Source organism: Rousettus aegyptiacus, unplaced genomic scaffold (genome assembly GCF_014176215.1).
Source record: "Rousettus aegyptiacus isolate mRouAeg1 unplaced genomic scaffold, mRouAeg1.p scaffold_m13_p_3, whole genome shotgun sequence".
Lineage (NCBI taxonomy): Eukaryota > Metazoa > Chordata > Mammalia > Chiroptera > Pteropodidae > Rousettus > Rousettus aegyptiacus.
The window spans coordinates 156026798-156042421 of NW_023416306.1; the positions used below are offsets into that span (position 1 = coordinate 156026798).

Below are 15624 nucleotides of genomic sequence, written 5' to 3' on the forward strand. Positions count from 1 at the left end.
TATTCCCATTCCCATTCCCTAACTGCTGAAAAAGGAAACCAGCCATTTGCTAACTTCTGAGTATCATCTTCTCACCAATCAGCAATGATTTCTCTTTTAAAAAGTGCTTTTCTCATCATTTTTCGCTTAGATTTTATTATTAGTTCTGGCTCCTTAGAGAAATAGGACTTCCATAAGGTTTCTGTGGGATAGGTTAAAAAAAAAAATCTAGTCTGTGTCCCTCATCTGGGATGCCTCATTCTCTACCCCCTGTTCATCAGAGAATGAGACCATTTTCTGCGAGACAAGCCTTAACTAAAATAGATGATGCTAAATGATTTTGCAGTGAGACTAGATCAAGAGTGGCATGTAGGTGGTGTTACTCAGAGGATTTGTGAAAGGCCCTTGGTTCTACAGTGGTGAACAATTCAGCACTGCATTTCTACAGACATCTGCATCCTGGAGATCTTCAGTCGTGATTTTGCTTCTTAACTCCAGTCACAGGTGTCATTACCTGGGAAATTCAACTAGAGAGTGTTGAATAAGTTTTCTGTATTTAGATCTAACAGTGATAATCTAAACAGATTATTAAAGGGAATCAAAGGGATTTTTTTTGTGTGTGTGATTAGTATTTACTGCTTGAACGATAAAAGAAGGAATCATTCATCTACTACATTCATCCAGTATGTAACTAATTGCAGGTTATACTTCTAGCTACTGAAAAGAAAAAGGGCAATGCAGGACCATTAATGGCTTTGAGTTTTGTTGTTCTTGCTGTTGCTTTAAGTTCCTACCAGTTCCATTTTAAATTCTAACTTAAAAAAATTTTTTCTCCTTATCTGGACCATCCTTGATTTATAGGGAAGAATTTTTGCAATCATTGTTTTACTGATGCTTTTACACTGGCTTTGTGCTTGAATCTGCCAGAGAAGTCTTTTCTAGACTAGATCTTCCTGCTTTGAAACTTAACCATTTGTATGTTTCGACTTTAAACTTGGATCTGCTTCTTGCATCACTTATCAGCCCAGTTTTATGCTTAGGCTACAGATTAGATCTGCTCTTCCCCTCTATTCACCTATGTTTCCAGCTGAGTTTAAACATCACTTTCCTTCTCTTGAGATGAATTGAGCTTTTGGCTTAACTAAAGATAAACTCCACTTTTGTAATAAAATTTTTTCCAGAAGCTCACTGAGATTTCTCTATTTATTTCTTGAAAATAAATATTGAATAATACTCCTTTCCCTGATATTTTAATGAAATGCTGGTGAATCTATTTTTCTACATTTAGAGTAAGAATATTGGGGTTAGAGGTATCAAATGTAACCAAGAAATGGGTCATGAATGGTTTCCGTTATTTTTTTCCCCCACATTTTTTGGTCATAGACCAATGCAATGCATCTCAAAGGTTTAAAGTCAAATGGACAGTTAAATATTTTTGTTTTAATATGGCCATAATGGCCATTTCCACAAACCAGAAGAGCTAAAGTTCCTACCGGATATCAGCAGCATTTAAAACACTGGACTGAGGCAAAGCTTGTTTTGCATCTCAGTGGCTAATATGGCACTAATGTAGCAGTGTCCTAAACTGACTGTGTTTGTGTTAGTATTGCTTCCTTTCATCTTGTCCCCAATCATAAAAATTAAGTGTGTACAAAAATTGCCTAAAGAACAGATGCCACCTATAGAAGATGTTTTAAGAGTTTGTATTTGTAACAGTTCTGCTTCCATAGCCAATATTTTCCACATCTTTTCTTTGCTTTCTTCTTTTTTATTGAAACATTTGCATGTAGAATAAAGAGGATAAAAACATTAGAAAAAAAACAAAGACAGATTTGTTTCTTCTGAGAACATCTGTTCTTGTTTTAAAGTACTCACATGATGTGGTCCATTTTCTCCCAATGCTCACGCGATTTGCTCTTGTAAAAGCTATCGTTATATTAATCTTAGATCTGAATTTAACGGATGGTCCTATCTAGTGAGTCGAGATGTACATGCTATAATGTATAATTGTAATGTATACATTTTACATTATAATATAAATGTTTTAGATAATATTAGAGACAGGCACACTCACAAAGAGAGGCTAAGATTGGTGTATTATTGAATTATTTTTTCCCTAAGATTTATTGATATGATGGCACCATTACCCAATTTGGGAGATATTTGATCCACTCAAAGGTTTCTTCACTGAATTCCAAAAAAAAAAAAAAAAAAAAAAAAAAAAAAAGGAAAAGAAAAGAAGCCTTTCCCCTTTGAATATATATGTTTTTTAGAATTAAATCGTCCCAGACTTCAACTGCTATTACAACTTTCATAACCAGCATTTAATAGGAACACTAATTACTCAAAATTAAAGGGTAGAACTTAAAATTACCTAGTTTGAAAGATCTCTACCCAAGTATACTTCTTATTTTCTTCCTTAAACAGTGTATAATACCTTCAGTCTTGGGAATAGAAGAGAAAGGAGAGTGGCTAGTAAAAGCTACATAATAAAGCTTTCAAAGTCACTTACATAAATATATATTGACTTTATTCGGTCATATCCAAAGAAATAAAGCCCTATGTAGACCTCAGTTATTCAATAAGTACTCATTAACACATGTACTATGTACCTGGCTCTGTGTTCTTTTATGTTGGAGCTAAGTGTGTGATCTTTTGAAGTATTTCAGATGCATAATATCCATAGGGGTTTATTGCTCCATTAAGATTTCCTTTTTTTTTTTTTTTGGTTTATTTTCCGAGATAAGGGTTTCCCTATATTGATTGATTAATCAACAAAATTTAAGAGGCATCTTTCTTCATGGGCTCAGCTGTCCATGTAAGAGTACAAATTTGGCCTAAGTTATCTCATTCTATGCAGTCTTCTTTGTCTTTTAAAATTACGTCTCAGTTCATCGCTGATGAAACATGGCGTTCCTTCCCCCATCACTAGCCAAACTGTTTTAATGTCTCAGTGTCTATCTTGCCATCTTTTGCTCCTAACTACTATAATTTCTTATTGCACCCAATTCACCCTTGGGTGCATTTGAACATCATCTCAAGCATCTTGAGCTTGAATCTTTTGAGACAACTTGGTTTATTCCTTTATATGATGACATGTTCTACTGAATATTCTTTTGACATGAACAGATGTAGTGTTGGAATTTTACATTATTTCAGTTTTTAGGTCTTTGGATCTTTTTGGCATATGATGAACAATGAGATAATTCAGGGGCCCTCACATTCCCTTCAGGAGCATTATTTGTAATGGTATTATTATTGCTGTGATGATTACTATCATGATTTATATGGCCACTGATATGGCCATGGGTTAATGGAAATGTCAAGTTAAGAGCGTTCATTACAGAGCTCTTTTCTCATCCAATGGGTGGATACTCTCCAAAAGCCAGACTGGTGCATTATGCCTAAATGACCACATGTTTTTTAAAAATGTATGGTGAATTTCCTGTATCTTCAAGAAATTCATCTGAAATCTCAGACTTTGGGAAACAAAATGGCAGCTGATAACTGTTTTCTGTAAATGTTCCCTTACTGCCACTGGCATTTAAAGCCTGTGTCTATAGATGAAAGAGGGCACTTATTTCTTTCATTACTTTGTCATTGTTATGTTTGAATTGAAACTTTTGCACTTGGAAACTCTTATAGAGTGTCCTGTTGGATCAGTGAAACCGGATGGGCTTGGGGGAGGGACATGATTCCTTAAATGCTGCTAGGTCACGTGCACCAGTGTGGCTTTAATGACTGATGCCATGAGCACTGCTTTTTAGAATGATTCTAACTTTGGCACTTACCACCGCCCTTAGGCAAAGGACCTGAGACCCTGTATGCGGGGCAGAAGCTCAACGACAATGAATGGCACACCGTTCGGGTGGTGCGGAGAGGAAAAAGCCTTAAATTAACTGTGGACGATGATGTGGCTGAGGGTGAGTAAAGCTAAAGTGCAGTTTGTCTCTCTTTGCTCTCACGGTCCTCTTGGTCATTCAGTGAGCAAAGCGTTTTTTTCAGAACCTTTTAATTTGCTTAACAGACGTTATATGTCATGTTCTCTGTCGACAAGCTCAGGTAAGGCTAAGGAGATCTTCCTCTTTATTTTCAAAATCCCTGTTCATTGATGTGTATTATAGAACTGACCTGCGACTGTAATTATATATCGATGGGTCTCCTTAGGCATAAAGTGTGTGTCTGGAGAACAGATATAGGGCTCTATAGACCCTTCTATTATTCAGTTATTAAAAAATCACATATCAGTCACCCTAAGTATGAGTTTCTTCCTTCAATGAATAAGCTACTCTTTAGAAGAGGAAGATATATAATAGGCAATAGGTAAAATAATAGGTAACAATAAGTACCTTGACCAATGCGTGGTTCTTAGAAGGTGCTGAATAATTACTCATTTATTCAGTCATTATTAATTGAGTACCTACAGTGTACCAAACACTGCTTTAGAAGACACCAAGAATATGGTGGTCGACAAATAGGCAAGTCCTTGGCCTGGTGGAATTTACATTCTAGGAGGACAACGGATACATGAATGAATCCGTACATAGGTGAGGAACATTCAGAGTCTCACACAAGCACCATGTATTTCTTGAGAGCCTGTTATATGTCAGCAGTGTGCTGGGGATTGTGGAAAATAAAAAGAAAGCACAAGAAATTACCCTTTTTCGCAAACAGTTAACCAATCTAGTAGATTAGATAGGGCTTGGGGATTTGAAAATAAGACAAAGAATATATAATGAGATTCTAATTTGGGTGGGTAAGATTATAATTATCAGTCAGAACAGAAAATTATCAGTTGGGGCTGAAGAAAGCAGGAGTGATTTATGAAGGTAGATCTTAAGGTGGAAATTGATTAATGAGGTCTGTGGTGGAACGGAGAGGGCACCTTCGAGTGCATTTCACGTGCCGCCTCCTGGACGTCCACACTCTCTAGTATCCCACGGCAGTGCACATCTGTTAACCTAGAATTCTCGTCCACGTGGGAAATGAAAACTTGGGGCAGCATGGAGCATTACACGGAACAGCGTTGGATTCAGGAGACCTGGACTCTGGTGTTAATTCTCTGTAGGATATTGGGAAAGTCACCATTTCTGGGCTTTGTCAAAGAAGTAAGTGGCCTAAGCCACCACTGCAGTGTCTTCTGTGAATAAGACAGTCAGGCTTGAGCCAGGAGCCTTGGGATTTAAGACAGTCATTGTCACTAAAATGCTTTATGCCTTTGGGATATATTACTAAACTTCTTTTCCCTTATTTTTAAACTTGAAATTCTGTTATTGCTAAGGCCATTTTCAGCATCAAAGTTCTGCAGTATTGGCCCTATAATTTAATTTTATATTCAGGAGCCTGAGCTTTTTTACATCTGGAATCAGGAATTGTAGTGAACCATGTATGTATGCGTGCAGGTAGGGAGGGTGTGTGTGTGTGTGTTTGTGTGTACGTAGAGAGAGAGTCTATGCATAGAGGAAGAGCATGAGGCATGTATCTAGTGCCCAGTAGACAGTAGAGACTATGTTAGCTGTCTTACGCACATCAGCCCCTTCAGTCTCCATTGCACGGTTAGTGTTCTTATTGTCATTTTATATAAGGGGAACATGAAACTTAGAGGGAGCAATGTAATTAAGCTCCAAATTCATATCTATGTGATTTCACCAAATGACGCTGCTTGCTGGACTTCCTAATTCATCATAAGAAAGTTATCTTACAATGTAAGAAAAAAATATAATGGAATGGACCAGGGTGAGGTGGGGAATACAATTCAGTAGGCAAACTCCACTCTCCTCCTCAAATTAAAACAGGGCCACAACAACTACCCCAAACCTTCAAAATGTGCATAGACCTAATTTAGTAGTAGGAGGTAAGGTTTTTGTTCTACAGGCCTTATGTAATGAATGTAAGCAAAGAGATGCAAAAATAGCTATAAGGTTTAGAATCCACGGCCAACCTGAATTAATCACTTGAGAAACACTCATGAGGTGTTAGTGCAGACAGGAGCCTGCAAAGGCAGCGGTGATGAGTCAAGTCACACATGCCTTTCTAACTCCTGGGTTTTTTGCTCAATAAGCCGAAGTGATGCTATGCACAGCATGTTTTGAATAGCTGCCACTAGATGGCGACCTCTCCCCAGTCTCTTCCAATAGTGATTCCCTTTTATTTCCATAGGAAATTACATGCCCCCAAAGCTGTAGTCATTAAGAACTGCAAAACTGAGGGTATTGTAATGTGCTTTGCCCATCGGTCATTTTTTTTTTTACAGAAATTTTAGAATAAAGGTAATTATAAAGTGTGTTTTCTCTTACCACTAATAATTTAGAAGCAGGACTAAACCATGGTATGCCCCAAATCATCCAGTAATTTAATATTTGAAATTAATGAAGCTCTTTTATTTTCTTCCTTACCCCCTACTTTGCTGCTGATGGAAAAAAGCAGCCATAAGGATAAAGAAATTTGAGAGAAGAAAAGAGCTATTTTGCTTATGAGCTACAACCTTGGATTGCTTTTACAGTGATAAGGGGTTTGGGAATTTTAATTTTAGCTCACAGAAGTCATAAAATCAGGCAATGAAACTAAAATACCACTCAGTCCTCACGTTATTAAGTAGTGTCTTATTGGCTTATTTAGTAATCCCTTTCATGCTGTTTAAGGTCCCCCAGGGTGTCGAATTTTCAGCTGGTTTGTAGAAATGATGCAAAGAATAAGTGAGACTCATAAGAAATCAAGAGCAAGGAAATAAATATTCCTCAGCCCAGTGGTTTTTATTTATTATAATACAATGCGTTCCTGGAAATGTATTACGTTCAGTCGACACTTAATAAGGATCGATCGATCGATTGATTGAGCTGGATTTCTATTGTCAATAGTAAATGGTGAGACTACTTCCCTTGGGTTACGCTCCTCAGAATTGGGGCCTAACGCTGCCTGAGCCACCCACTCCACTAGGAACTTCTTGCTGGTACAAAGAGTCACCCTCTTGGGTCCACTCTGGTCCACGTCAACGCTTCCCTCCCACCAGCACCCCACATTGCACGTACAGTACCAAGATGTAAAAGGTCATTTTCCAAAGTCTTCCCTGGAAAACTTGTTCCTCATGTTAAAAATATGATGAGCTAGATGTGGGAAATGTTAGGTTAAACTAAATGAAGAGGATTGCTTTATTGTAAGACTTATTAGGAGGCTTTAATATGCTAATACAGATTGCTAATCATCAATAATTAAGTATGCAGTGTTTGCCAGATTTCGTTGACTCCAAAAGTATTTTTAAACTGAAGCATTTTACAGCATATACTTTTGAAAAATGTTGATATTATGGAAAAAGGATGTGGGAGGAGTGGAGCTGGAAGATTGTGGATAAAATTTGCATCCTTTTCTGAGACGGTATAAGCCTTCCTTTCTTAACTTCTCTTCTCCTATCTGGTAACCATGGGAGGTCAAATTGCCTCCTCTAAGCCTTCCCATTATTTCTTTGCTAAGCTCTTGGTATTGGCCAGGAACCTCATTAAAGAAATGACAATGATCTGAATTCTGAATCCAAAGCAAATGTCTCAAATACAGCCTCCTTCTCAGGTGTCAGGGATGCTTGCTGTGCTCAGGACCCCCTGCTAAACCCAATGGAAGAGGGGAGAGGTGGCCCTTACTTAAAAAGAGCTTATATTTTCATAAAAGAAAGAAAACAATAAGCGAAATAACTAGAAAATGATTAACATATTTCAGAGAAAAGAAAAAAAATAAATGCTGCAAATTAGTAATAGCTAATAGTTTGAGCACCAGGAACTGTCCTAAGTGCTCTCTATGTATTGATATATTTAATCCTGATAACTTCATATCTTTTTCACAGATGGGAAATTGAGGCACAGAAAAGTTAAGTAACCCACCAGACAGTCCAGCTTCAGACCTACATGCTCATCCCCTCTGTGCTAATGTCTCACATGAAGTTATAGCTTGAACTGGGCCAAAGTTTTGCCTAGTTTTATGTTCCCAACAGACTTCATCCCTGAGGGCTGGTCTGTAAACTGTTCTTTGTTAGTAAGATGTGGAAGTGAATGTGTAAATAGGACCTAAGGCAACATAACTGTCCTGGTGAAGGTGCTGGATGTGTTACCCATGGATTAGATGGGATGACATTATGACACTTGACTACAGGGAAGAAGTGTGAATTCATTACAGCAGCTTCTGCATGGACATTTCACCCGTAAATTCTACCTGCAGCTTTTCTTGGTCAGTAGTGCAAGGAATCAGTCAAGCCTTTTTCCCAAGGAGTATAGCTTAGACAGTTTAGTGTACATATTAAGATATGAGCTTTGGAATTAAACACACCTGGATTCAATTTTGGGGTCTACTATTTACCACCAGTATGAACTTTGATCGAATTTCTTGACTTCTCTAAGCTGAATACCCTCACCTCTAAAGCTAGATAATGATACCTTTCTACAGTTTTGTTGTGATAATGACATTTGATTGCTGTTGCGAAGTGCCTAGCACAATGCCGGGTATATAGGGAGTATTCAGTAGTAATTTTTCCTTGTTATCGTTCTCTTGAGTTACTCTTCATTTCTTCGAAATTTGAAAGCAGCAGCTGTGAAGTGTGCGTATATTCTACCCTTAATGGAAAGGAATTTTAGTCTATAGACTGCATTCAGAGGAGATAAGTGAAAAATTCCCTGTTATTAATACTGATAAGGTGATATGCAGATTCAAAAAAATTTGCTTAGTTCGGTACCTGTTTCAAACTCTAAGCAATTTCTTAAGTGCTTTCTCTTGGTAAAGCAGCATACTTTTTGGAGACCTCTGTCCACAGCAAAGTGAGTTCCTTTATCACATAATGAAGCCAATTCCTTTTCTAATTTGGCCCCACATCACCTTCTCCCAGCTCCTCACCAGTTTCTTATCTGAGTCATCCTCCACCCTCAATCAGTCTGTGTCCCTGGGCTAAGCATTCAAATTCCATTGTTAGTTTCCCTTCTATCACTTATCCAAGACCTTCTTCAGTCTCTCTTCTATCTCAATCTGACATGATTTTCGTGTAATTTTTACATGATTTTCTTGCTTTATGAAATTCATTTTCTAGTGAGCAGAATTTCCTAAACCCTCAATTCTAGAGGTCACTGCATTCATAATTTCTCCAAAAGATCCCAGTTGGCTTAAAAATTATTCCTTTTGGAACTCCCGTCTTCACCAGTGATCACCCCATTTCTACTTCTTAGTTACCATTGCTGTTTTGTTTGTTTGTTCTTTTAGAATATAAAAATTAGCGTGACTACCAGCATCATCATAGTTCAGTTCTTGTGTCCCCAGTGAGATTGGCTATGTTTTTTCCCTCCCTGTTCATGCAGCCCCCAGCCTAAACAGCTACAGCCAAATTGACATTAGGTATTCTTTTCAGTCACTTCATTGTTTTAGAGCATTGAATTTAGGTTATGCTACTTTGCATTCTCATGACCAGCCCAATTTTTAATGCTAGTAATTTTATCCAGTAATTCTTTTTCCTAGTTATTCAATTGTTAGCAGATTTATGTTGCATTTTGACTTTTATTCTATTACAATTTTATATTTAGATTAGCCAACATCAGTATTTTATTTTTGCTTATGTGAAGAGAATGATTTGTAACTAGTTGTCAAACACCACATAGAAACTTACAAAATACAAATCTGATCTTTGTGCTGATGAATGTTTGAATTAGATCTGAGAATGCTCCTCAAGAGATGAAATTAATATTGAGGATATGATCTCCTTCAGTATCCCAGGTATTGAAATTTAAGGGACCCAAGAAAATATAACCCCCTCTTCTTGCCAGTTGAGTTCTGTGCCAAGAGAGGAAAAAAACACAGGTAGAAACCAAATATCATTTTTAATAATTTTTTTTAACACTGATGGTGAAAAAAAATGTGGCTTTTATCTACCTACTGAACTTCAGAATTAGACGGAATTGCTTCTCAAACACTAATTCAGGACTGGGGCAGGCAGCCATCACTGAAGCAAGGCTCGCCTCTCAAACACTCATGCTGTGGATGAGTGGCATATTGTTTCTTGAAAGCAACCCTGTTCCCCTAAAGAGAAATGGGAGGTGCCAAGGGATGAGCTATGCACATATTGTTTCTCTTTGAAGATTATCCTTAATCTTTCAGATTATGTCACTTCTTTTCCTCTGGAAAGTTGTACAAGATGGGGGTAAAGAGATATTGGGGTTATCTTGCTGGTGGAGCTTCTTCAGCGTGGAAGATGGTAAGAGGAGAGGGCAGGAACAGTAAATTCCTCTTTCCTTCTCTTTAGTGCTGGGGCGTTAGGATAGGATTTATTAAATTTTAATATGATTCATCTATATAAATGTTGAGGGAGCCACCTTCTGCACCATGCTCATGTTTTCCTGGACTTTGTTATTGAAAATTCCAGTCTCTATGTATTTATTTCAATCCTTCCTCCTGACCCCTATTTCAGTCACTCACCATGTCTAGTATTTTGGGTAATGAAAGGTCTAATAGTTTATTGCTCTCAGCTGGAGATCTTTCAGGTGCACAAGTCAGAAGCTCAACTCAAAGGTATTAAGCAATTTAAAAGTCCAGAGTGGATTGGCTGGATCCAGATCTTCAAAAGACTTCATCCTAAAGAGAATGTCTCTCTGTTTCCTGGTTGTCGTCTGGGTCCCAGTCTCCTCAGGCGGACCAGCCCCCTCTGGTTATCGCATGGCCTCCAGCATTCCAGGCCTTCGAATTACTCCTTCAGCAAGCCTCGTTTGTACCCCACGCCCCTTTCATACGTGTTCTAGCAAAAGCCTTGGATCTGAATTATTACTGGACCAGCTTGGGCTGTCACTAATGCAAGTGGTTCTTGGAGTGTTTTCTAGATAACCACACAGGCATCAACTCAGAACTTGTTTGAAATGCAGATTCTCAGATCCACCCCATACTTTTGAATCATAAACTCAGAGGGTGGGGTTTAACAGGCCCTCCAAGTGATTCAGATGCATACTAAAGTTTGAAGACTTGCTTCTCGGTCCTCAGATCATACTCTGGCTGGGGGATAAAATGTTGACTGGTCCAGCCTTAGTAGTTTGATTACCTCAGGAGCTATGATGGGGTCAGCGCCATCCAGCTCAGATGGTTTAGATGTGAAGTTGGGAGAGTTGCTTTGCAAAGGAAATGCAGGTGTTACCAGAAAAAGCAGAAGTTGCTGGGAAGATAAAATTAACAGATGTTCTACAGTAGAAACTTTTCCAAACTATAGTCACTCACCACTTGACAGGTAGGTTTACGTTCTAAAGATGCGTCCGTAGTCTCGTCCTCGTGCGAGCATCATGGAACGTACGCAAACCTAGATGGTCTAGCCTACTACACAGTGTGGCTGTATGGTGTAGCCTATTGCTCCTAGGCTATAAGCCTGTAAGCATATTACTGTACAAAACAACATGAGATGAAATCAAACACAAGACAAAATGGTGGAATTAAGAGACATGGTGACCATAAGATGTATGAAGCTGCTGCTGGCTGTTTGACAGCAAACTTTTATAAGTAGAAAGGGTACACTCTGAAATAATGATAAAAGTAAACTAAATACATAAAGCAGGGACAGTCATTCATTGTCTTTATTAAGTATTATGTACTGTGCATAATCGTATGTGCTGTACTTTTATATGACTGGTGGCTCAGTAGGTTTATTTACACCAGCATCACCACAAACGTGACTAATGTATTACACTATGATGCTGCTACAGCTCCTAGGCAATACGAACTTTCAGCTCTATTATAACCTCATGGGACCATCTTTGTATATGTGGCCCATTGTCGACCAAAAAGTCGTTACATGGTGCGTAACTGTACCAGGTACTGAATTATGAAGTAGTGAGTTATTCCACCAAGAAGTATTTGGAAGTGAATACCCAAGGCTTATTTATTGTGTCTTGACAAGGGTTAGAACAAAAAAAGACTTTTCTTCTTATGGAATTTCTAAGTACTAAATTGTTTTCTTGAAGGAGAAAACCAGTGATTTTCTCTTTGAATTTGAGTTACCCAGGATCTCATATTTTCCCTTATATGCTGAGGCGTTCTGAACAGCTGCACAAGAGCGTGGGATGCAGGGCATGTACCTTGGACTGGGCCAGTAATCCGCTCCCCCACAAGGCCAAGTCAACCACATACTGTATCAAGGATTTTGTTTTCTGGACTTGGCTAAAGGAAATTGAGTATTTTGTATGGATAAAAATTAGACATAAAAGATACAGTAAGGATGCTGTGACGAAACATGATAACTTCTCCTGTTCATCTCTCATTTTCATTTTCACAGGTACGATGGTGGGAGACCACACCCGCTTGGAATTCCACAATATTGAAACCGGTATCATGACCGAGAAACGTTACATCTCTGTTGTCCCCTCCAGTTTCATCGGCCACTTGCAGAGCCTCATGTTTAATGGCCTGCTCTATATCGACTTGTGCAAAAATGGCGACATTGATTACTGTGAACTAAAGGCTCGTTTTGGACTGAGGAACATCATCGCCGACCCTGTTACCTTCAAGACCAAGAGCAGCTACCTGAGCCTGGCTACCCTCCAGGCCTACACCTCCATGCACCTCTTCTTCCAGTTCAAGACCACCTCAGCTGATGGCTTCATTCTCTTCAATAGTGGCGATGGCAATGACTTTATTGCCGTGGAGCTAGTCAAGGGGTAAGTGGAAGGGATCGTGTGGTTTACACTAGATAGCTTAGCTCAAGCCTTATGTAAAATAAAATATGGACATGACAAGTATCAGTTCTACTCCTCACCCTTTATTTCTGATACATGCTCTCATTCTCGTTGATTAAAAATGTATCTGTGTAATGATTAGGGCTGGAATGGAGAGAAATTTATAAATTTATTTAAAAGTCTTCCACTAACACTACTATCAGGCTTTTTACTATAAATGTAGTCCTTTAACTCTATGGGGAAAAAAAACTTATGTGTACATTGAATTTATCTCTGGGGCAATACTATCTGTAAACACATTTATATGAAGAAAGGAAATGAAGATGCAAATTTTAAAAAGCTGTCTTCAAGACATTTTACTACCATGTTTTGGAAAACAGTCAAAACAAAACAAAAGCATAAAGCCAGAACCCTAAAAACAAACCCATGACTGACCGTGAGTTTATATGTCGCCCCCTAATGTTTTGGAGTGTACCATCTGCATTACTCTCAGACTTTTACTAGGAAGTATTAAAGAAGTAGACCCTCTGAGCATGGAATTAACGTGAAGGCTGATAGAATAGGATATGACTCTTGTATCCTACAGCCAGCTTTAATTGTTTCTGTGTGATGGCAGTTTAGCATGGGGGATTCAAAGCCCCCACTGTTAGTTTTACACACATCGCCATGAAACCACTTCAGGGAACCTGTAGTCATTGATCGGTTGTTTTCTCTTACAGGTACATACACTATGTGTTTGACCTTGGAAATGGTCCCAATGTGATCAAAGGAAACAGTGACCGCCCCCTTAATGACAACCAGTGGCACAATGTTGTCATCACCCGGGACAACAGTAACACTCACAGCCTGAAAGTGGACACGAAAGTGGTCACTCAGGTTATCAATGGCGCCAAAAACCTGGATTTGAAAGGTAAACCTTGTAAAAGAACTTTATCCTTCTTCGAACATTTGTTATAATCAAAAGGCTGTTTTCAGAGACAAACTACAGGTTAGGAGTACCGTGCATTTTTAATGCATCATGCATGTCTTATTTTAACAACGTTGAGTATACCATAATGTAATTTATTCAATTTTTACTTAGACCACTCCTCAAGGAATGGGTCATCCTCTCAGGGACTGAATGATAGGGTAATAAATGTCAAAATGATTAGGGGCCCTAATACAGAAGAGGGAAAATAGGTTTTGGAATCTCAGCTGAATCGTTTACTGTCTCAGTGACTTTGGTGAAATTTCTTAGCCTGGTTCAGCTTCTGTATATGTTTTTGCAATATCAGGAAAGCAACTGCTACTACCTTTATGGATTGTTAGGAAGTTTGATGGAATAATATCTGTAAAACCCTCAGCATATTATTGGTAACAAGCACATAAAAACAATAAATGGTTGCTTTGTTGAAAATGATGTCAATCCTTATTATAAAGTGGTAACAGTACCTACCTGCTACCACTTTATAATATGAGGATTAAAATGTGTGAGATGTGAGATGACTTTTATAAAATGAATGATACATAAGAAATGTTAGTTTCTTCTTTATAAAGTGTAGAAATTCTGGTAATTATTTCTTTTATACTGTTTTTCCCCCCAGAGCTCTATTACCATTATTCAATAAACGGCCTAAGGTGTGTTGGCTTTAGTTGACATGGTGTCCTTTCCTTTCCTTTCCTCATTCACTTTTACTGGCTTCTTTCCTTTTCAGGTGACCTCTACATGGCAGGCCTGGCCCAAGGCATGTACAGCAACCTCCCAAAGCTTGTGGCCTCCCGGGATGGCTTTCAGGGCTGTCTGGCATCAGTGGACTTGAATGGACGGCTGCCTGACCTCATCAACGATGCTCTCCATCGGAGTGGACAGATCGAGCGTGGCTGTGAAGGTACAACCTTTTTTCTTGTTAAGCTACAGCCTCGTTGCAAGCCCCGAGCCTCTTTGCTGCCTCTGCCGGTGCCTCCTTCCTTGGTTTACCAGTTCTCTCTCATTCCCATTTGTCATCCGACGTCGCATCATCGTCAGTGTCCTTCTGTCACTGCTGAGTATGTTAAGACATGTGCCACAGGCTCCAGGAATGTGTGTTGGCAGATGTCTTCCCAGGATCACGTCCTTGCTGATTGAGGACCGTTCCTGGCGTTGACATCAGGCTCCTCCTGAATTGTACCTTTGCTTCTAGCATGGCTAAAAGGGCATCAGGAACTTTTATTTATATTTTAACACATGAGGAGGTATAAAACAGAGAATTTTATATGGCTGTCACCATAAATAAAAATGTTTCTTCTATTGCTAAAAGTAACCACATTATTTAACGTAAACCCAACAGGAGATAGGAAAATGATGTCAGAATGCCACGATGAGGGAAGGGAACTAACCTTTATTGAGTACTTACTAGATGTCAGGCTTTGTTAGGCAGAGCCTTAGTGTGGTATGGTGGAACAGCATGGGCTAGGAACATAAAAAGACCTAGATTTGGGCCCAGGTAGTAGTTCTCGCTGGCTGTGTGACATTTGGCAAGTTATATAACCTCTCTGGTCTAAACTCTCCTAGCTTGTAAAATGTATATTACCTTGGAAGGTAACATTCATAAATCAGAGATGTACATAAAAAGTCTGGTGGATATATAGTAAGTACTCAGTAAATGGTAAGATGATAAATATTGCAAATATTATTTCATGTGAGACATCTAATAACATTGCATGCTCACCAGTGCAGCACAACAAACCATGCTCAGCCTGTTCCTGTAGATGATCCACCGTCTATTGAGATATTAACTTAATTTTACAGGTCTTCACTCTTGAGTCCCACAGTTCTTTACTATGTGTAAAAATCATTTAGTTTTAACCAGCAGAGGGCAGCAGTGAGCATTTTCCGCCTTTGCGAGAGGCTTTGGGTAGGCTGGAAAGATGACTCAACCTAAATTGAAAGGCAAAGAGGATGTCTGACCTGTCACCAAGATCTCTGTGTTCTTTTGTCTGGTTGAGCCTCATGGTC

General features: G+C 38.8%; 1 protein-coding gene across 28 annotated transcripts in view; it reads left to right on the top strand.

Annotated features, from left to right (window-relative positions):
• NRXN3 (neurexin 3) overlaps window positions 1-15624 on the top strand; it is a 1418420-nt gene that overhangs the window by 667881 nt on the left and 734915 nt on the right. For all 28 annotated transcript variants that reach the window (XR_004956343.1, XR_004956344.1, XR_004956345.1 and 25 more), the window contains 4 exons: window positions 3783-3902; window positions 12251-12632; window positions 13370-13560; window positions 14345-14518. Coding sequence is in view for 25 of the 28 variants with exons in the window: in XM_036239437.1 (XP_036095330.1) it covers window positions 3783-3902; window positions 12251-12632; window positions 13370-13560; window positions 14345-14518 (867 nt within the window). In the remaining 3 variants the exon portion in view is untranslated. The remainder of the gene's footprint in view (window positions 1-3782; window positions 3903-12250; window positions 12633-13369; window positions 13561-14344; window positions 14519-15624) is intronic.